At 39.7% G+C, this 23765-nt stretch overlaps 1 protein-coding gene across 3 annotated transcripts in view; it reads left to right on the forward strand.

Annotated features, from left to right (window-relative positions):
* CDH12 (cadherin 12) overlaps positions 1–23765 on the forward strand; it is a 235344-nt gene that overhangs the window by 184123 nt on the left and 27456 nt on the right. For all 3 annotated transcript variants that reach the window (XM_067290983.1, XM_067290982.1, XM_067290984.1), the window contains exon 7: positions 7003–7256. In XM_067290983.1, coding sequence (XP_067147084.1) covers positions 7003–7256 — 254 coding nt within the window. The remainder of the gene's footprint in view (positions 1–7002; positions 7257–23765) is intronic.

The raw sequence follows: 23765 nt of genomic DNA on the forward strand, positions 1-23765 counted from the left end.
GTAAAAAGAGGGAAGAATGCCTGGCTTTAGGGAAGTGCTGCATACAGTTCTTTATAAGAGTAAAAAATATTAGTATATTAGGCATAGAATGAACTTCTCTGTTTAATACAGTATTTTTCAGCAGGAGCTAATCCAGAACGGAGCAACTGATGCTGGCTCAGACCTTAGTTTACAAGCTTGAGCACAGCGTCATTAAAATCTAGGAAGAAACCTGCCTCTAGGCTCGATGTGGCACGGTCCTGTGCTGCTGCACTGCCCTGCCTGAACCTCCCAGCATGGGTCAGTGGAAGCTCAGGGAATTTCTGTACCTATTTTTTTCTGCATCACTCTTGGCTGATCAGGTGACAAAGCTGTATCCACAAAAATCACAGCTTGTGAGGGAGAATATAAAGCATTGCATGGCAAGAAGAAGTAACATTACAAAGTGATGACAAAATAACCGAAACTGGGAGTAAGACGACTGAACCCAGCAGCCTCGCTGAGGTATTGGGAGTATTACTCCCTCATAACCTCAAGGGCCTCTTTCACTTTCACAAAGCCTTTAATTGGAGCAAGCAAGAAGTTTGCTGGCAGCCAAGCTGTCCTGCTCATGGGATGTAGTGCTAGGACATTGCTACACTGTCAGGTCAGGCTGATAGCACCTGTGCACTGCAATAATGAGCCTAAGGCAGGCTCCCGGCGTCCCTCAGCCAGCGTTGCAGAGCTGCTACCTTCCTTTGCGTGCGAGCTGCACCCTGGCGATTCACCCCAGCCCTTTCTTCCCTGTGGGCATGGCCTCTGTCTGCCTATAAACATAATTCAGGGTTGCGTATGAATGAGGAAAGTGCTGGGTAGTTTCACATTTTGAGGAGGCAAAGCAAACATTAAGCCCTTTGGTACAGGCGAAAAGCCATGCCTGCGTGAAGATTATGTGTAATCATAAAGATAATGGTAGCCACTGAAAAGAATTATGAGAGGAATAAGGAAGGGGAGAACTTTAGTCTCTGTTGTATTCAGATGCAGCTTTTTTGTTTGTTTGTTTGTTTTGTTTTGTTTTTTCTGGAACAGTGAAAGGCACCTGCAGAAAGTGCTAAGATATTCCTATGTGATAAATGGAGAAATTTAGCTTTTGGATAGATGTTTACATCCACTTATTCATTTCAAATATTCAGCCTATTATTTTCTTTCTTTAACTGTGCAGTCAGCACTTGATTGGCCATGGGTGGATTAGCTAGGCTGAGAGATTTTTCCAGATTTCCCCTCTCATGTATGCTCCTAGATGGAGCATTAAAGGCCGGGAGCATGTGACATAGCCTGCTGCTTGCAGTAGGCCACGCTCTGCTGGCTGTGATTTAAAAACTGTTCTTCCTCTCTACAGAAATCTGTTTACAATTTTTCTAGTAAATTTAATACTGTGTCTTTACTACATAATGTATACAGCTTACATTATCATGTTCCTGCTTTATCTTACCTTCCTCTTCCTCCACCCTCTCCCATACCTATCTCACTACTTGAAAAACAAACTACTCCCAGTCTTGGAAAAAAGAAACATAACACAGGCACAAGGCTTCGTGTTTTCTCATGTAGGAATATAGACATTTCCTCAGATTTGCTAGGTTAATTCACAGAATCACAGAGCAGTTGGAGTTGGAAGGAACCTCTGGTGATCATGTGGTCCAACCTGCCAGCTCAAGCAGGGTCAGCTAGAGCAGATTGCCCAGAACCATGTCCAGTTGGGTTTGAAAATCTCCAAGGATGGAGACTCTGCAACCTCTCTGGGCAACCTGTTCCAGTGCTCAGTCACCCTCACAGTGAAAACGTGTTTTCTGATGTTCAGATGAAACTGCCTGTTTCAGTTTGTGCCCGTTGCCTCTCCTTCTGTCACTGGGCACCACTGAGAAGAGTCTGGCTCCATCTTCTTTACATCCTCCTCTCAGATATTTATACATCCTGGTAGACACCCCCTGAGATCTGAGCTACAAATTTCCAAGTAAAGCTCTGTGTATGCCTCTCGTCTTGAGAATAATAAGTACCTTTTACTTACAGTGTGCCCCTCTCTACCTCTTGCTCACAAAGAAAATACACATTCAGTCCATTTAATTCTATACTTTTGCTCAAGACAACCTCCCTTGTCCCTCTCCAAACTACTCCTATTTTTTGATACTAATATAAATAGGAATTCCCCCCTAAAGTCATGTACCATGACAGTCCCATCACAAAATGTGGCTCTTCCCCAGTTGCAGATGTGGATCATGAATATTTGTATCACTAATGATATTGCTGTATCTGTTAGGTATGGATAAAAAAATCAGAAAATTCTGGAGTTTTCAATCCAGCTTCTTTGTGAAGAAGAAGCTGATAGTATAGTTCTTTTCCCATTCTTTTCATGCTTCTCATCAGAACTCATTATGTCTTACAGCTCATTTTTCTGATTCAGTTATTTAGTTTTTATTAAGGGTATGTATGTATGTTTATATATATAAATATAAATTTAGATACATATATGCCTCTATTTATCAGCATTGCTTCACTTCTATCTTGAATAAAAGGGACACAGCAATATTTCAAAATATATTTATTTCTGAACCAGAGCTGTTTATGTGCTCTCCGAGTCTTACTAAATAAACCAGTTCATGGTACCTCCTGAGTTGCAAGATAAAGTGATTTGTCATTATGTGTTATTTGATTCTGGGATTTGCAAAATGCCTTTGCTACACACAGCTGTGTACATGCTGATAGTGCTTTACTATGCATCTATATAGAGCAGCTTATATCCACAACACAGAGAAGGCAGATAAGAACTGGTGGAGGGGCTGAGTACATCTATTCTGACACTGGCACTTAGAATATCAATTAGAAATGCTGCTATAATAGCCGAATACTCCATGGTTAATAAAAAGCTCCCTTAGTATTAGCAAAACTGCTGTTTGCTGTGGAAAAAATCCTGAACTTTAATAAAATTATAGCCTTATTTGAGCCTAACTTTTTGAATATAGTTAATTTTTATAGAAAAAATAAATATTTCTATTGGTTAATTAAAAAAAACTTTATGAAGTCATTCCATATTAAGATCTGATTAACTGAAAGAACCTTCAGTAATCTTACAGATATTTTTTAAAGAACTGAATACTCTCCCTAACATTCTGCTATGTTTGTACACTTAACAGCACTCAGGATTTTAAAGGAAAATAGGACTGAGCAGCATCAGACATTTACCATGTGGCAGCAAAAAATGTTAAAAAAAAAAAAAAAAAAACCTTGGGCAGCTAAAACATTGTGTGGACCACTCATTTCCTTCACAGATCTGAGTAGTATCTGAGTGGTATTCAAAAAGTCATACAAAGAAATGGTATTCCAAGATCTTTAGAACTAAAAAGCCAAAAGGTTTTGTCTGAGAGTCAGGCAGACTTTCAATTTTTCTGTTTTCAGGTGGAATCCAGACATATCAGATGAATGCCAAAATTTGAAACTGTCAATAATTATCTGTATGGCTCAACTGTGCAGAACTGGGCAGAACAGAACTGATCAGGAGACTGTAGTATGGACTCTCCACAAGCACAATGCATTAATACAATACTCTTTAACTCCAAAATATATGTTGCACTTTTTTTTTTTTTGGAAAATCCTAGATTTACTGTTTTGCAACCTTTCTGGCCTTTCCACAAATCTTTCAGCTGCAGTTTAGTCTCACTTATATTAAAAGGTTAACTTCTGCTGTTTTGTGGGAGGTTGTCTCTGCTTTGTTTCTCTGAAGAAGGGTCAGCACTTGCAGCCTGTCTTGTCTTATTTAGAGTGTTATCTGCTCTGTGAATTGACTGCATATTTTTTAACCTCTAGCTGTACTTATCACCACCCCTGTGGAAGGACAGCAAAAGAGAATGGGTTGCCCTGAGTTTACAGTGGGAAAACATTTTCCTTTCTTAGGGTCAAACTAGCCTTTCAAAAATATACTATAGCATAATACTGCAAAATACTCCCCATAATATGTAGGGGGGGGAGGAGTAATTCAGCTCCATCATCTGGCTTCTAGTTAGCAGTGTTCTAAAATATGCCAGCTTGAGCACACCAATACACAGAATTGGCCAAAATCCTGCTCCTTTCTATGCCTCCCCAAAGAATGACTCCTTTCCCCTTGTATCATGAAAGCCATGTACCAGGCAATGGCCAGGGACCATGATCTGGTACTGCTGTCTTTAAGAGTAACTCAGTGAAAGAGAGCTTGCAAGGACTCTCATATATTTTATGACTCTGAATATATTACAGCTCTTGCCACTAGCACGTTTATCTGCAAATATACTCATGCATCTGATGAGGCAGTCTGAAAAGTTTTAATGCATTTTTAGAGGTGTGAAAGATCCACATAAGACATCAGTTAGAATTACTACTCAGTTGAGAGCTTAGATTTCTCGCTTTCTCTGTCTTAATCTTTATGTCTAGTTTTATCCCTCATAATTACTCAGATTTTTTTCCACTCCAGACTATAAACTCCAGATTTTCTCCCCATAAAATTTTGCTTAAAAACGTTACCAGTTTTTAACAATCAGCCAGAGAAGGAGTTGGTGGGCTTTTTTTTTGCAGTACATAATGGTGGACATGAGCGGTATAGAAACTGAAAGGAAAGTATGACAGCAATTTGGGTAGTGGAGCAGCATGTCCATTCATGGGGGGGGGGGGGAAACAGCTTAGGGTTTCAGCCACTGCAGCACAAGAACTTCCACATGTTATTCTGTCTGTTTCTTCTTAGTCAAACTGATAAAGCTTGCTCTCAACTTGCTTAAAAACAGTTTGAAACTGCAGACATACCAAAACTGATGTGAAGCTTTCTGGGTGTTCACTTGTACAAATGACAGCTCTCAGGGCTAACAGCCAGAATATGCCACCCCTTGGGATGCTTGCATTTGACGTGAATTGACGTAACCAGCACCAGTAGCTGTAATAGCTTCTTCAGTCTATAGACACAAGGGCCTACCTGGAAGTTTATCTGGGCTTCTTTTTTTTCCATTTTCTTCTTTTAATTATTCTTGCATCAAACTGATCTCAAGACTTCGCAAGCAAACTGAGGGGGAGAAGACAAGTCAAGGTGCAGCTACTCTGTCACCTGGAAGGATGGAAAATTGCACACAGCAGAGCCTTAATGCAATCAAGTGCCTCCATGCCTGGCATGTTTCTGCATGCAGATTTGAGTTTATTGGTTTTCTGCTTTGTGAGGAGATGTTTGTGCATAACAGAGGCAAGCATGTACATATACTTGCATTCAAGTCATGTTCCCCAATATGCAGCCTGATGTAACAGATGAACTCTGAATGGGCCCTCACACAATGTGGACCAGCTCAATAGTTACCGTTTGGGTAAGAACTTGAGTGCTGCTGCCAAAATTGTATACAACTGCATACCTTCAGAGGTGGTCTGCAAACACTGACAGCCAGAGATGACACACAGATGCAATAAGTCTCTGGAAATATGTTTTGTTTGCATTCTTTAAAACTAAATGCTTTCCGTCCAGTCATGAAGCTGCAGCTCTTACTGACTTTTACTGGGACTTTTGTGTGTAGAAGAATGGTTGCATGTGATTGTGGGTTGGTTACTAGGTTTTCAAGCCTGAATATTTTCATGGCATGTAGACTTGAATGTCTAATTTTAAACCCCCAGCTCAGAAAAGACTGGCCATGTAGTCTATTAAAATTATAATGTCTTTCATAAGGATTTAAAACCATTATGCTAGCTGCTCAGCTAATGTAAATCAAGGTAACTCCATTGATTTTAATGGAGCTACTCCTATTTATGCCAGCCAGGCATCTGGCCAATTATGTCCTGTTGTGATAAGGACAGAAAATGGCATAATTTAAATCTATCCTAGCTGTGACAAATGACTGGAAACGCTGTGGTAATGATGGTTAGGAGAAAAAAATGGAGAGATATTAACCTGTTCTTGCTTCTACATGTGTGATCGTGTGCTCCTTTCCAGCTAGCATATCCTTTCCAGTCAGAAAATTTCTAACTTGACAATTATAACCAAAACCACTAGGTGCCAGTATTACCCAGCCATCTGGAAAAGATTGCTTCAGTAACGTTAAAAAAACATGAAAGCCAATGCAGCTAAACCCTTTAACTGAAAATAAAGCTTCTATGTCTTTTCAGCTAAATATGACTGCATTAAGGTTTAAAGCTGATTACTTTTGTACCAAAGACACTTTTGTAACCAAAGACACTAAACTGATCTACATTGACAGAAATCCAGACCAAAACAATCCCATTGCAGAATGCATATCCATCAGAAAGCCAGATGGGTACACAAAAACTGCTCTGCTGTCTTCCAGACTGTATGAATTACACCTGGGATCATAAGGCAGTGTCAAAGTCTATATATGCAACATACATGCTGTTCAAATATGCTGCATGAATAGGATTTCCACTTTAAGATAGCCATTTTACAGGAAAGCATTGGTTCAGATCAGGTTTGAATTCCGATTTCCAGCTACACCTGAAGTTTGGTTTGACCCATTGGTATAAATTGGAGTCTTCATTTGGGCTCATTTCCATCACTGGTATGTTTCTTTGAAAGCTTTCCCTGCTAAAAGGAGCACAAATCTTCTGTTTAAGGAATTAGATTAGCTGGACATGACTGATCATAGTGCTGGTGCATGGGAGCTGGGAAAGCAGTTCTCTGGCTAGTCTGCACAGGATTCGTTTGCAAGAGGTGAATCTCACCCATTTAACTTCAGACATCTACAGGGTAGCTGTCTACATCCCTGTCAGTCATCCTGATTGTTTAATGTGGAGAAATAGTCATTTCCTGGGTGTGATTCATCTGGCACATTTCAGACAACCACTTTAGCAGGAGATGAACTGCAGTCTAAAGGTGTCTGTTCCTCTCCAGTGGCTGCAGAAGAAGCTTAGACGATTAGCTCAGGTGCTGGTCTGCACTGAAGACATCTTAAATTATGTCAGATTAATCCTACCAAACTGATTTTGCACTGTTAATTTTTAGTCAAATCTGATATTTTGCTTTTGCTCTTTTTACAGCCATTAGACTTTGAAACAAAAAAGGCATACACCTTTAAAGTCGAGGCCTCCAACCTCCATCTTGACCATCGATTTCACTCTGTGGGTCCATTCAAAGACACTGCCACTGTGAAAATAAATGTGTTGGACATGGATGAACCGCCAGTTTTCAGCAAGCCTATGTACACAATGGAGGTTTATGAGGATACTCCTGTGGGGACCATTATAGGTGCAGTGACAGCACAAGACCTTGATGCTGGCAGCAGTTCTGTAAGGTGAGAAAGCTTTTCTTCCGTCAGTAACTCTCACATGACCCAAACTGCTGCTGACAGTGAATGTAGGCAGTAAAGAGCTTGGTAAAAAGATATAAAATGTTCCAAATTGGTCACCATAATGGGTAGTTGTTGCTCTGAAAAAATATTGAAAAGAGATGCTAGTTTAGGTGGTTGTTTGGCAAAATACATTAAGTGCTGACAGCTTCATACCATAAAGAGGATCATATAAGTTATCATACACTGACATGACTTCAGAGAATATGAGATGAGATTGAGGAAATACTGTTCTGTCTGGGGCCTCCATGAAAAGCTGTTATGAAGTACAAGAGTGAAAAGGGAGATTGTACATGCTACATCTCTATTACACATCACTGGGTGACAGTAAGTGCTGCCCCTTTCACACAAACTGCTCACTCTTCATATATGGCAAATAACAAATGCTGTAATAAATAATTGCTATATCTGTGTCGGCTAAGACTGTGGAGATATGATTGCTGACCAACACTGCTGTGTTCAGCAGACTCCAGGAGAAGTCTTGAATGTAAACCTGTGCCAGCAAAACCTCCCATTTTCTGGTATAGCTTATTTTTCTGAAATAAAGGGGGAGAACAATTGTTATACAAATGTAATGTATTGTTTTTGCTGACGTATTTCCAGCAACATTAGAAAAAAGTGAACCAGACTTATGTACCAATAAAGAAGCTCCTGTGCAGACTTAGTGTAAGATGTAGGGCATCATTACACATACCTCCAGTACCAATCCAGGCTGGATCTAGCTGACTTCAGGAAATATTTTTAGTTCCAGACTTTCATGAACAATATTTGAGACAGAATAGAAGTAGTTAATCTTTAAATATAAACGTTTATCAAATGGAAATATGATGGAACAGTAAAATGTCACTAGTGCCTACGCAGTCATGCATATAATCACTCAGAGTATGTATTCCAAATGAATTAATTCATTATAAAATTGATTTGGATTTTTTAATATAATCCATGTTTATTAACTATGTCTGTTCGGACTCAGCATTGGTATTCTCAAAATGTACAATAAAGTCGTTAGATGCTATGTTGTAATCATATTCAAAAATTTAATATGCAACAGACAGTGAGTGTCTAGCTCCTATTTCACCAGTGGAATTCACTGTTAATTATTGCTTAATCCTATTACTAGTGTTGTTTGTTACATTTTTTTAAAATATACCCTTCATTATTTTCTAATACAAGAATATATTTGACCATGAATCTGTGACACATTCCTTCCCAGACAGGATCAAAACATTCAGTAACAAAGACTAAAACAGGAACCTTTTTCCTTGGTGGGGAGACTATGAACATAGCCCCCCTGAAGTCAATATTATGTTGAAAACTATATTGTGACCAGATAACAAGCCCCTTAATCATATTGCTGAGCCATTTCTCCTATGACAGCAGAGTCATTTGAATGTATAACCTCTCCTCAGTGAGGATTTATATTTCACAAACTATCCTAGGAGACTAGGATATCCTGCATCTAGACAGGAAAATCCCCCATTTCAACATGAAGGTGTCTCCATACAGAGTTCGCTGTAATACTGAATTTTAAGCTGTTTTGAGGTGTTTGTGTCGACCTTTCTTTAACCCTGAAATCATCATTTGGGTATTTAAATGGCCACCTACACATTCAGTTCAAAAGATCAGCAATACGATTTAGACCATTGACTGGGAAACTTCTCTTACAAGCTGTATCTGTACACTGATTTATAAAATACCATTGCATTTTAGCCTCACTACTCAATTTGCTGACCATGAACACTGCAGAACCACAGAAGCGCTCCCTGGGTCATTTTTAAGGAACTGCAGCCAGTTCATGTGCAGGGGAAGACATGGACTATGTCCTAGTACAGGAGTGCTCTCAGAGGGATGCATTCCCACCCAGAAGTCAGCCACACATTGAATTCAATCGGCTTTGGAGGGTGGTACAGGTACTTTAAGGACAAGGATGGGTTCCAGTAAGCAAGCTGATGTGCTGAGAAGATTAAGTTGGAAATCTGTCTGTACAGCTGTAACCCTTCTCGTGGTCTGGTTTTGAACGATGTTTCAGTCCTGAAATCTCATCGTTAGCTCACCTCATTTAAACTGATGACAGATTTGATATTGCATACTCAGTTTGGTCTCCAGCTCTTTGAATTCAATGATAAGATTCTTACTTAACTGAGCTCTGATCAAGCTGCTATGCCCTGGAAGCATGTATTCAGGTGCTGACTAGTCCAAGTGAAAAAAAAAGGAAGTATATGCAATTGTTAGTTACTGATGTAGTGTTCAGTATTCCATGAGTTTTATATCCTTTAACTGAGACTGAAAGTCAGTGAACAGAAGTTAGAAAAGCATAAATTAGTGGAAAGAGCTGTATGTGATTACAACTTGCAAATGTATCTTACAGCAATTATGCTCTTTCAGCTGTTTAAATTCTAGATTGTCTCATAGATGTAAATAATGGCTCCATCAATTTCATCATATTTTAAAGAAGGAGTCTGATCATCTTCCAGCTAAATAGGCCCTTTAATAGTCATGGAAAAGCAAGTAATGTTCTTTGAGACAACAGCCGATACAATTTGCTGGGTGGCACAGTTTGAAATGTTTTTTTCTAGAGCAGTTTGGCCATTTTGATGCCCATTACACCAACAACAAAATCAGCAATCTGCTAAAACAATAGAGACTGGGATAGAAGACAAATCTGCACTGTATGCAACAGAAGGCAAAACTCTGGAGAACAAAGCAGTCTGAAACAGCTCACATTAAAGGAAGCAGCCCTAGTTAACTCTGTTATGCTAGACATAGCAGGAAGGGGGAGATAACAGCTAAGAGTGGAGGCTGGATTCAGATGCTTGGAAAAAGAAAAATATATCACTGGAAGCCATTAAAAATGCTGCAGTTTATATTCTTTTTCTCTTTTCTCCTACATCTGGAACTAAGTTCCTTGAGAAATCAGGAATTTTTAAAAGTTTGTTTTGTGGGATGATACTTGACAGAGATGTGGAAATGAAGGGGCACAGAGTGCACATTCAGTAAAAAAGGGGAAATTAAACACAAGGAGAAAAGGGGCTACAGGTATTCAACACCTGCAAGGGTGACTGGTTTTGAAGCTGTTTTGGAACATTACCCCAGTGCACCTGATTTTCAAACTGTGCTAAATCTAGAGTTTATGTCTCTTAGGAGAGCTATTCTGTCCGTTCGTATTTTCTTCATAGTGCTGCAGGAGATGTTCAGCATAAATGTTAAACTGTGGTCCTATGTACTTTGTGGCCATTAAAAATCCCAAAGCACTTCTGAAAGGAGCAACGATCTCATGTTCTTCTCAGACACCTCTAGTTTATGATGGTTGCAAGCCATGTAGGAGAAACAAGCACCTGTACTTTAGTGTTCATGACAATGTATATAATTTATAAATACCAAAATATTTTTACTGAAAGTTCATCACTTCTGGTGCAAGGTATTTTACAGCTTTTTCAGAATCACTCTTACACCTGTCCATACTTTATGAAAGTTAGGGCAGTGCTATCTAAATAACAAGAAAGAAAATGTAAATGGCAAGGCTGAATTATCGCCAATGATTCCTTGAAAAGTAAGGTTTATCTAACACTGTGTGAAGTTAAACAACTTTTTCACTGGTGCCTTAGAAGCTGTCAGATTTCCTAGGAGATGATCGTATGGCATAAAGCATGAAAGGATTTTTGCCGCTGATGTGAACTGCAGATCTGACTCCTATTACAATGAGTTTCTTGTTCAATGCCACAACACTGCCCTTCAGATCTCCCCTGCTTGACTCAGGAGCTTTACCTTATGAACCACAAGAACCGCTCAAAGCAGGAAAGCTGTGGGGACTGCACATTATCCTGTCCAAGTCTAGAGCCATAAAACCGTGATATTAAAAACACAAAAATTCATGTGTACCAGTCACAGGTCAAGCCTTCCCTCAGTATCTTGGGGACAAGTCTGTATTCCCTGCATGAGGTTCCAAAGGAGCAGCCTTATTTATTTGCTGAACTAGTTCACTGTAGTCCAGAAATCTTTATGGATAGTGTTTTGCAATGTACAGGCACCAACAAGATGAATTAAAGTTACCTATGTAATAAGAAAGTGCTTGACCTTCCAATCCTATAATTCTTCTTGATGTGTTTATGTTTGTGTACAATTTTTTAATTTTCTTTTTCTACAAAAAGAAAAATCCCATGCTGTGATGTCAACACGTAAGTCACAGATTATCAGAAAGATTGGGACCTTTAGTTCCAGCACCCTAAGCCTCTTCATTTAATAACAGAGCAAGTGATTTTTCTCTGTGGTATCACATTAGCAGGGGATGAGATGCTTTGCCAGTAGGTTTTGCAGACGGGAAAAGATGGTGGAACACAGGAATTTGGGGTTCGTTTTCATTTGCTTTAGCGAGCTATACAGACTCTTTGCACTATTCCTGCCTGTTTGTCTCTGTCCCAGTTCTAACTCCATGCTATCCTTTGCTTTTTATTGAGGTCCCAGTCTCCCCAACTACTTTTAAGACCTCTGTGTCAAGTTCCAACTCATCCAGTCCAACCAGTTCAAAGTCCTGCACTGATACCTTTCAGCTCCTGCTCCAGACCCCTTGCTATTATTTGCAGTCCTCCTACTAATCCACATGTGAGGCTGTTTTCTTATATCCCCTAAGCTTAGGCAGTCTAATACCAGTCTCCTATTTCTCTGTCCATTTTTCTCTCTCCTCTAGCTGTTTCTCTGCTGTTCGTCCTGAACCACATCCCACCTCTTCATTAGTTTCCAGCGCTACTGCCTTCCTTTCTTCTGCTGATGACAAGGGCTTCTTTTTTGATCTCAGTGGCTTGAAGCATTTTTTTCTCTTTGCTCCAGTTACTTTGATCTGGTTTCTGGAACTCTAGAAACTGGATATCTATTCCAATGTTTTCTCTGAATACCAAGGGATATATGTGGCTGATACATTTGCTCCTCCCCCACCAGCCTCATTAGTTTCCCATCTCATTTGGCTCAGTGAACACTCAGCTACTGTATCCACAACCACATCCTGTTTCTACCTGTGCATCTACTCACCATCCAGCAATGCTGGAAAAGATATAAGGCAACAAACTCCTACTTCCTCCCCCTCTTTCCCTCAGGGTTCCTGCCTCCTCCTCTGTTTTCTTCTCTAGCTTCCAGACTTTGTCTTCATGACCTCAGGCAATCACATGCTCTGCTCTATAGTCCTCTGCTCATAAACTGATCCCCGCGTGACTTCATGTACAGACCTGCTGTTCTGTAGGTTTGCCTGAGATGGCTTCCTCCTCAGCAGCTGTTTGGTTTTAAGGTGACTGCTCTTCAAACACAAGACAGACAAAATCTGCATCTTCTCGGTTTGAACTGTCCTTCAAAAACACTGTTTTATTGCAGCTTAATGAATTACTGCTTTATAGCAGAATGACAGCAACTGACTGTTTATCTGTGCTTTACCTGTTGCAACTGTCAAGCAAGATGTGTCTAACAAATTATTACTGTGATCCCCTTCATGGTAGTTTAAGTTAATATGCTTTACTTCAAATATGCAATGGATTAGGTACACACAAGCAGAGAGTTAGCACAGCTCAGCTGACAAGAAGTAACTCATTCAGTTATGTTAATTCAAGCACTATGAATTCAACTCAATCAATGAATTAATTCAAGCACTACCTCCATGTCAGTGATCAGCTTGAAGGTGCTACAGGTAGCCATTACAAGAAAAGTGCAGCTTTGTCTCTATGCGCTTAAGACTAAAGTGAAGACAACCCTCTTCACTGGGGATGGTAAATGTGATGCCACTTACCAGAACTGTAACTGATGCTGCAGCATGTTCACTGGGAACAGACGTTTCAGAGGCTTTAGCTGAAAAGCCCTGCTTTGTCCTTGTGGAGTGTGTGCAGATGATTTTTCAGTCTGCATGGGTTCTCACAGGACTGGCAGGAGCATGGAACAAAAGCAAATATTCTCTGGCATAAGTCAGAAAGCCTGAGCTAGAGGAAAGCTGGATATTTCCAGAGAAAAGTTTGGTATGATTCTCTTTACAGGCATATGTTTTTTTCCTAGATTTACTCCTGGAAACAGTTGCATTATTTTTGTGTGAAATGCTAAAAAAACAGGTACTTGAAATTATCCTTCCCAAGTCCAGTAAAGTCAAAAGCAACTGAAGACAAGGTTTTAAACTGAGAAAGACCTGTACCTTTATTTATAGTCAATAATACAGTTATTCCTCAAATTACTGATGTTTCTGAACAACAGTAAGTAATCCTCAGTTGGTGTATGCAACCATATAAACCTATAAAATATCAGTCAGGAGTTTGACATTAAAATTATGTGCAAAACCAAGAAGTTCAGGGACTACTCCTTTCAGTGAATGCCTTGTTTGTGAGGGAAGCGGATGCTGAAATCAAGAAGATTGCATTCAGCTCCAAGGCAGAAGAGAAGAACTTGGCAGGGAAAGCTTTTAAATTAATGAGACTAGCTAAGAAGCCAGAGTGAAGGGAAAGGAGCAATATGACCATAATAGTTCTAGTTTACTTCACAGCAGCCTGTTATAAGTGTACCACCTGGTGATGTGATTTTGCGAAGCGGGCAGAGGCACACACTGTCATCTTACTTTAGCTCAAATAATAGTCTTCCTGATTTTAGATCAAGGGCTCTTATTCCAAATTTCTGCAGCAATGGATTTCACAAGCAATTCTAAAAAGCACGGTGAGATTAAAACAGAGGTTTAACGGTTGCAGACATACCACCTCAAGCTGTGAACCTCTCATGGCTTGACACTAAGAGAATTATGAAGGGCCAAACTTAAACCAATTTCTAAGGAAAACTTATATGATACTGTTAGGTGGTTATTCTGCAAAGTGGTTCACAAAGTCAAAACTGAAACCATGCTTCTTAGTATAAAGTTAAGGTTCAAGCATTTGTAATTGAAGATTTTTTGTCCCTTTCCACAAGAATAGCTGTTTTAACCTTTGCAACTTAGTCAGATACTAATTTCTTTCAATCTAAATTTCTCCTTTAGCACTATTTGGAGACATCAGCTCTAATTTAAGGAAATTAAAATGTCCTAAAGTGTTCAAGGTTGTCATTCTTTATGTTTAAATAATCCTTGCATTTGGGCTAGAGATTCTTATATATTTGGTCATTTACTCACTTGCAGGCTCCTTAGTTTAAGCCACAGTTTTTTTGACAGACGCATAGATTTTGGGAGTTATGTGTTTGGAAACTTCAGTCATATCCTGATTGTAGATGCAGACAGGTCTCAGATATTTCCATCTAAGCTGGAAAGGTGAGTGTGGCAAATCATGGTACCGAATCATCTAAGATGGCTGAAAGAGGAGCAAAGTAACTAAATACAATGCTGATGTTCAGTACGGGCAAATAGGAAAGAAAAACATTAATGATACTGATGATAGCATTTATGTAAATATTAAATCTTCGGTTTTATAATACCAGATTAGTTTAGGCAGTAAGTCTCAAAAAGTTACATTGTGAAGGAGACACAGCACTGAAATTCCGCCTCATGTAGGAGAGAAGAAGAATCAGTTTTAGGGGCAAGTGATGGGACCCGACTTGGCTCAGTTCAGGTCACCAATGTGCAAGTGAGAGTAGGGAGGTGCTTATCCAGGAGCTTCTGCCTGGGGCCTTCATGAAATTCATAAAACCTTTGAAAAGGTGATTCCATACTAATATTGTTCGATTTAAATTCTGGGTTTCTTCATATGAGCTGAGGACTGAGGAGGAGAAAGGGAAAAGGAAAATTCAGCAGCTCCTACAATGTCAGAGCTGTTTTGAATAGTCCTTTAATTTGTGATCGCTTCATCTGACCTGGTTAGAACCAGAAATGCAGCCTCAACTTCCTGATGTCACTGAACGTTTCTTCTTGCAAACCCAGTCAACAGACCAAGTCAGTCACAGAATCACAGAATCACAGAATCGCTGAGGTTGGAAGGGACCTCTGGAGATCATCTAGTCCAACCCCCCTGATCAAGCAGGGTCACCTAGAGCACATTGCACAGGATTGCATCCAGGCGCGTTTTGAAGATCTCCAGAGAAGGAGACTCCACAACCTCTCTGGGCAGCCTGTTCCAGTGCTCTGTCACCCTCACAGTGAAGAAGTTTTTTCTCATATTCAGATGGACGTGTCTGTGTTTCAGTTTGTGCCCGTTGCCTCGCGTCCTGTCGCTCGGCACCACTGAAAAGAGTCTGGTCCCATCCTCTCAACACCCTCCCTTCAGATACTTGTACACGTTGATAAGATCTCCTCTCAGCCTTCTCTTCTCCAAGCTAAACAGGCCAAGCTCTCTCAGCCTTTCCTCATAAGAGAGATGCTCCAGTCCCCTAATCATCTTTGTGGCCCTTCGCTGGACTTGCTCCAGTAGTGCCACATCCCTCTTGTACTGGGGAGCCCAGAACTGGACGCAGTACTCCAGATGGGGCCTCACCAGGGCTGAGTAGAGGGGGAGAATCACCTCCCTCAACCTGCTGGCAACACTCTTCCTGATGCACCCCAGGAGACCATTGGCCTTCTTGGCCACAAGGGCACATTGCTGCCTCATGCTTAACTTGGTGTCCACCAGCACTCCCAGGTCCTTCTCCGCAGAGCTGCTTTCCAGCAGGTCAACCCCCAACCTGTACTGGTGCATGGGGTTATTCCTCCCCAGGTGCAGGACCCTGCACTTGCCTTTGTTGAACTTCATGAGGTTCCTCTCTGCCCACCTCTCCAGCCTGTCCAGGTCTCTCTGAATGGCAGCACAGCCCTCTGGTGTATCAGCCACTCCTCCTAGTTTTGTATCGTCAGCAAACTTGCTGAGGGTGCACTCTGTCCCTTCATCCAGGTCATTGATGAAGAAGTTGAACAAGACTGGACCCAGGACTGACCCCTGGGGGACACTGCTAGCTACAGGCCTCCAACTGGACTCTGTGCCACTGATCACAACTCTCTGAGCTCTGCCATTCAGCCAGTTCTCAATCCACCTCACTGTCCACTCCTCTAGCCCACACTTCCTGAGCTTGTCTATGAGGATGTTATGGGAGACAGTGTCGAAAGCCTTGCTGAAGTCAAGGGAGACAACACCCACTGCTCTCCCCTCATCTACCCAGCCAGTCATTCCATCAGAGAAGGCTATCAGATTTGTTAGGCATGATTTCCCCTTGGTGAAGCCATGCTGACTACCCCTGATCACCTTCTTGTCCTCCACATGCTTGGAGATGGCTTCCAGGATGAGCTGCTCCATCACCTTTCCAGGGATGCAGGTGAGGCTGACTGGCCTGTAGCTCCCTGGGTCCTCCTTCTTGCCCTTTTTGAAGACTGGGGTGACACTGGCTTTCTTAACCCCACTGAAGGCCCAAGCAGGTGATAAAACAATGTGCTACAGCTTTCTAGAGTCAGCACAGTTACTGTTACCTGTTTTTTTCTTTGATTGTGTCAGCATTAGCATTTTACCTCAGGTTTTTTGTAGGAAAAAAAAAGAGTGATTTAGTCAGATTTTAGTATCCAAAAGAGAAGAACAGAGCCAGTATTTACATGATGCAAAAGTGAAGCAATCAAAGATTATTCCAATGGAATTTATACTGTGAATTTATGCCACAGAGAAGTCACTAGATCTGCTCTCCTATACAGCATATGCTTCTTGCTGTTAGCACTCTGTGGCCTGGCGTAGGTTCAAATCTTAAAGCAAGAGGGGGCAAGGGAACAGAAGCAGAGGAAGTATAACACAGCTTCACTCTCTGTTTTATCACTTGGTGCCACATGCCCTCAAGTACAAAATAAAGTTTCAGCTTCTACTGGGGCTGAACATCTAAGGGAGTAATCCACATTTGTCTCTCCCCTCTCAGCTTTCTGAAGGCTCCAGTTTGCTTCCTATCTTTCTATACTCCATCTGCTCATTAGTGGAAATACTGATGCATGTAACTGTGGTGCTGGTAAAGAAAGTGCTGCACTACAGCACCATCCAAGCAATACTGCCTGCTGTTGAGCATGTAGCGAAGGGGTTACATCCAACATGCCTTATAATGCTGCTCTTAGTCCAAACAACTGAGACACAATTAAACTACAGAACAAAGCTTTCCCTCTCCCTTGCTGTCTTGCAGTTCTGCCTGCTCAATGAGGCAGCAAGAATGATGTTAGAAATGAATAAAAACAATGCATTTTCTGAAGGACAACAGGTTTTGATAAGATACTCTACTCATCATGAGAAATGCAAAGCAGACAGTGGAGCTGACTGAAGAGTTTGATAAGCAAATGAACAACATCTTCAAACGGAGAGAGGGAGGAAGCAATGGAATTAGTAGACAGGCAGAACTGGCAGCTTGGAAGGGCTGATAATTGAAGTGTGACACATTTTATTTCCTATATTGTCTAGGGTGTTTTACTGAAATTTGTATGTAAGATTTATAAGGCTTATGAAAAGTTTAACAGCTTCTCTCACTTGATTCTGATCCGTCATTGGATTCTGTGTGTCTGCAGCCACTGCTTCCCTGTCAATTAATTCTGCATAGTGCTTGATTTTCTCCAAAGGAGCAAAGTATAATTTGTTTGCATTGATACTACTCATTTCATATCAGGTAACTGCTGCAGTACTGACTGCTAAAATCGCTAATCCTTCACCCTCCTGGTTAAAAAAATGCAGAAATATGCAGCCCATACTATGCAGAACCGAGTTATATAGTGTGCAGAAGACTCAAACTGTGTTATTTTTTCATATGGAAGATCTGCTGTTATGTGAAAGACGTAAAGATGATGGGCATGGGACAGTCTGACAGAGAACTGTTTGCTCCTTCTCCCAAACTGTAGAAATTTCATCTACCCTTCTCTAAAGCATCACTAGCTAATGCACAGTATATACAAGATTCTTTCTGGGAAGACTGAAATAGGTCTCACAATATTATTAGTGTGAGAAGTATACTGCTGAATTCCTTTGGAAAGGGGGACAGAATAAAACAAACTAGTTTGGCTTCTATCCTTAAAATAATACAAAAAATCTCTGCTTTTGAAGCCAAAATATTTTAAAACACAGAAAAGCCACCTTTCCATTAAAGGACTAGTTTTTGCTTTAGTGAGATGTTTAAAAGCATTCAGCTTAGACTATTGCAACAGCTTTATGTCAGTGCTAAGCATATTTGAACAATCTTTACAAAATGATGAAAAAAATGGCAATTTGAGTGGAATGATGAAAGAAAAGTCATGGTAAAACCATCAGGAATATTTTAAAATATTAGTAAATTGATATGCATTTATTTTTAGGTGTGACACGTACAATGTCCATGCATTATGGTAGAATACAAAAGAGGAGTCTTTCACTTCTTTAGTGTAACCTACACAAGCGTCTCCAGGTTTTTCCACCTGTGAACAAAGCAACCATTCTAAAGTAATGCCCCTGCACCCATTCTACCGACCCTCAGCCCTTTGTTTTTATGTTATTATAAGGCAGTAAAGGCAACTAAACTAGGTTAGACAAACTATATTGGCTGCTCATTATTTCATCTGAATATTATTACCTTTAGCTGCTTGATTTAAAACATCCCCCAGGGGACCTTATTGCCTTCCTCGGTTCTGCAAGTTTAACTGCTCATTAACCCAATCTGTGAAACAATTTAGGTAATACGCCAACTGAAACCTACCTACTATTTCTTTCCAAACTTGACCATTTCATTTTAAAAAGAAGTCACATTTGGGGGAACTGCAGGACTAATACTGCTGGGAAGGAGGCAAGGGTAGGAGGTAACCACTTCTCCAGGAAGGGCAGCAGCTGGATTACATTGGCTGACTGTGCACTTGGGAGAGATGTTTTGTAAAGGCTTAAGGTTAGTTAGACAGTATTGAATGGCTGTGTGGGTTCCTTTCCACATTTCGTTTGGGGTCGTTTTTGTTTTGTTTTGCGCCATGGCTCGTATCCCCCTGCAAATACTTAAACATGAAGGTTATAGACTACTAAGTATCTGCATGGGTGGGTTTCTCTTGGGGTCGGGCTGGTACCTGTAGGATTACACAAAGGATAAGATCTGACCACAAACCAGTCAGGGTTTTCTCTGGTTTGACCTCTAATGCATCAGCAGCTTTCAGAAGATCTTCAGCACAGGCACACAGAGCTCGTGTTCCCATTAAGAGATGGCTTAATAAATTATTTAAACAAATAAACAGAAAAGCCAGCCTTGCAGAACAACATCTACCACTTTGGAACATTATTACGTCCCACACATTTTTTTGGTTAATGACAGGAAAATATTACAGCGAAACTTCCCATGTTATTTTGGTATTATGAATATTGCACTCTTCTAATAATTCTTACTGACTATGAATATATCAGATTATGTCATAATAGATAAGTTTGATTGGATTTACTTCCTTTAAGCAAGACGATTCCCATATGGAAAGATCACAAGATTAAAACAAGGCTATTAAAACTAGAAGTGTGGTTTGTGCTGCACAAGAGATGTCCTATCTCTTTTTATTATATTAAGAATTTTATTTTAAAATATTTTTAATATTAACTGAGTTTTAGTCAAGAAAGTATTTTATTTTATTAAAATTTATCTGATCTTTTATATATCTAATACTTTGTATGCATACAGTACAATAGCTGTTGGGTTGTATGGTGAAAAGGACATTAAAAAAATTATGAGAAGGGACTTTGCAGTTGCTTTAACACAGAACAACATGAATGATATGCAAAGACTTTTGTCTCCTGCTGTTAGGCAAGCAGTGCATTTCACCTTATTTCATATTATAACATTATCCAGCAGAGAAAAAAGGATATTTACCATTGCTGCTCTTGTAAAACTTTGTGAGACAGCATTTTTAAGTTAGTAGAAAACCACAAGAATCAAAAGTAAGCTTTAACTCAAATCAAGATATGAAAAAAAGAAATAAAGTAACTTAATGCTGATTCAGTGCCGCAGCCCTGAGGAAGACTTTGGTAATCTAACTATCCCATCTAGCCCTAATAAGCAGATAACTGTATCATTTACCACAAGAAAATAAAATGCTTTGTTGCATCTAATTATTCTTGGTTGAGCGTTATGGCTTCTGTAGGCATGCACTGTCTACTTGCTTTAAAAGTTCTTGATCTCACCTTTAGCAAAATTAAGGCGTTCACTCTTTGGTCATTACTGGAATGGCAGACACTTCCAGGTGATCAGCTGTCAGGAGATGAAGAGTTTAGTACTTACATTTGAGAAGAGCAAAAGTAAGTGAGGCAATAAAGAACTGACTTAGTGTTTGAAATGTGTATGTATGGTCCAGGGGTTCATGATTTTTTGAGACTTTCACAATGATAGCTCAAGGACTGTATCATCGAAGACACAGCAGCAAGGAGATTTGAGTGGCAAGATGTGATTTTTTTTGGACGACAGAAAGTTGTTTGCATGCTTCAACACCCCACATTTTCTAACATTTTAATTATTTTTAGGCTTGACTTGAAATCTGGATTTCTTGTTTCTTGCGGTACTAGTGATTTTCTTTTTGTCTATTTTTTTAATAACTGTAATCTCAAAAAACTTTTATGGCTAAATTTTAAAATACTTGGAACTGCACCTTAGAGCAGATTTGTAACTGAGCATGATTAACAAGAGGATACTGTTTCCTGTTATGGATCATAGTGCTTAGGATTACAGAGACTGATAGGATTATTCAGTCCATCTTTCAGGAAATGCAGGGTTTTTTCCTGTACTGTACATTCTCCATTATTTTACCTAGCTTAGCTTTGTGGTACCAAGTGACAGAACTCATATCATTTCTCTTTTATACAGCATAATATACATCACTGCCAGAAAGATTTTGCTGCATAACATAAATTTTCCCTTTCTTAATTTCACCCCTCTGCTCCTGTGTGCTGAACAAAATAATACCTTTCCTTTCTTGGTGTTTAAGCCCTTCAGCTATCTGTAGACTACTATCATTTCTCCCTTTTGTCATCGCTTATCCAAGCTGAACGTATTTTAGTTCTTTTAATCTTTTCTTATAATTCAGGACACCTAGACCCAATACAGTTTTTCTTGCTCTTCTCTGAACACCCTCCAATTTGCTGATTTCTATCTACTGATGTGGTGCCCAAGACAAATACCATTGTCTAGGTGCCATTTGCTAGACACTTAGTTATATGCAGAGATCTATGATTTTCCAACCACAGTACATGATTATTCTCCCTTGGACTTCCAAGTAGTCAAATCACACCTAAAGTCTCATCTGCATTCTTTTAGTCCCTCACCCCTTTTGACACTCCTGCTTTGAATGTTTCTTTCATCTGTTTAATTATATATGTATTGGGATTACAAAAAAATCCTAACTGATCACACTTCCCAACTGAATCTTATTATCTTTTGTTTATGTTTCTAATTTTTTTTTTAGGTTCCATCTGTTATTTTTGATATGATGAGTGGTATTTAACTGTCCCAAATTGACATAAATTCTGAATTTCATTTACCTGCAGTTTAACTTAAAGTGAACCCAGGTTAAACAATTTAAGGTCACAGAAACCCAAATAGTGATTATCACATTACAATATCTTTTGCCTTTCTTTGCAACATTTGTCTCCCCAAAATCAGTGTTCTGACTCAGCAGGAGCCAGAGTAAGGAATATGCTTTCCATCAACAAAGTGTGAGCTGAACTCTCTGTTAAGAGTTAAAATGTTTTTATAAAGCGTGTTTATCAACTATGTTACTTGTCCATCTCAAACCAAAGTTGATGTCCTGAGCTCCTCATAGTCCCACTGACTTTTTTTACTTGTAGATACTCCTTGCAATCAACAATAAATTAATTTAAAAAGAAAAAGATCACTTAAGTCCATATCTTTAGAAGTTCATCACTTAGCTATCTTTGAAGATCTTGGTCTACGGATCTGTTATTTCGTAAGACACAAAATTTAGCCTTCAGTTACAGGATAGAAATTGCCAGGATCGCTCTTCTTTCCTCCTTTGCAAATCAGTAATGTTAACTTTGTCTTTTTGTGGTTGTTCCCATTCCTTCCCCTGCTCTTCCCCACCTCAAGCAAAAAAAAGGCTGTGTTTCTGTAATTTCTTTAATTCCCTTAATCATTTAAGATTCATAGCCCAGGCTAGCTAATTTGCATTTATTAACATTTTATACATATTTGCTCATCAACAAAAATTTCTGTAGCAGTTCTCACAAAGTGGTCAAACTAAAAACTTTCCAGCGGGTAATACTAAGCAAAACAGTTTAAAGTACAGAGTAACAACAGTGATCCAGCCTGGACTGAGAAATTCATGTTTACCTCATTCCTAGAAAAAATGATTTCTTTTTATCCTGTCATGTCAGGAATTTTCTTGCATCTAAAATGCTTCATTACAGTGTTTAGGTTTGGCGTGCTGTAGTTTGAGTAATGAGATGCTTTCTAAACCGAGGTTGGCAGCCAAATCATTCAGAGAGTACACAGAAAATTTGGGTTTGGAGTTTTCTTAGATTTAGAATTAAAAAAAATAAAATTTTACCATGTGGGTCCATTTAAACTAGTTTCACTATAAATATTGAAGTACAGACAGGAATATTCATACTGATAAATGTCACAGATGATGTAGCACTGCATCAAATATAAAGTTAATGGAATGCCCCCTAACGCTTTTTTTTTGATTTTGCTGGATGCAATTACTGTTTCGTATTGGTCAAGCAGTAAAATAATAATAAAAGGAAAAACAAGTATTTAAATGTTAATAATGCAGTTGTTCAGTGAATTGGATGATTCCTTTCATTTTCCAAACTGCTTCCAGTTGAATATGCTTTAATCCTTTAGATCATTTTCTATATGCTTGCTCACACTGTGGATATACTCGCAGCAGCAGCAAGTTTGGCCAGAGTTATGCTTGTAGCATAACAGCCTCTGCAGGGGCATGACTGATGCTTTTCCCTTCCCTGCTTACTATTACAATCAGTGGTAAAGGGTGTGGCGCGTATCTTTTCTTCCCTACTTCCTTCCACTGTGTGGCCAGGTCAGAGTCCATCTCTTTATGCCCACTGGAGCTGTACTGTACCTACCTTCTGTGTTTAAGTAGTCCTTCTGCTCCACCCTCCATGTTTTACCTCTGTCGCATTTCACCTTAATCCTCCATCTGGTCTACCATTAAAACAATATTCTCTGTACCGCTACAACACAAACACTTACCTTGCTGATCTCCTGGCTTGATTTGCATGGTTATAGTATCACCTGCAAGCTTTAGGAATTGCATTGGTAGGACGTGTTCCATTTCAGATGGTCCCTCTTTGGCCATGTTATCAAGTGCTACATCTAATCATCTTTCAGAGACAGAAACAGAAAGAAAATTTGCAAGAATATTTTTTCTCCAAATTCATGAGCTCCATCATGTATCTAACAGGCAATGGTATGCCTAGAGGAATCACAAGACTGTTGCTGCTTTTGTTCTTATTTTCTAGGAGGTATGAGTGTATATGAGTAAGATATTGCATTTTCTATCTCTGCTCTTTTAATTACTCTCTGAGACCATCCAGTCCAAAGTGACATCAAAGCAGTCTATCTGAG

The sequence above is a fragment of the Apteryx mantelli genome, chromosome 2 (assembly GCF_036417845.1).
Source record: "Apteryx mantelli isolate bAptMan1 chromosome 2, bAptMan1.hap1, whole genome shotgun sequence".
Taxonomy (NCBI): Eukaryota; Metazoa; Chordata; class Aves; order Apterygiformes; family Apterygidae; genus Apteryx; species Apteryx mantelli.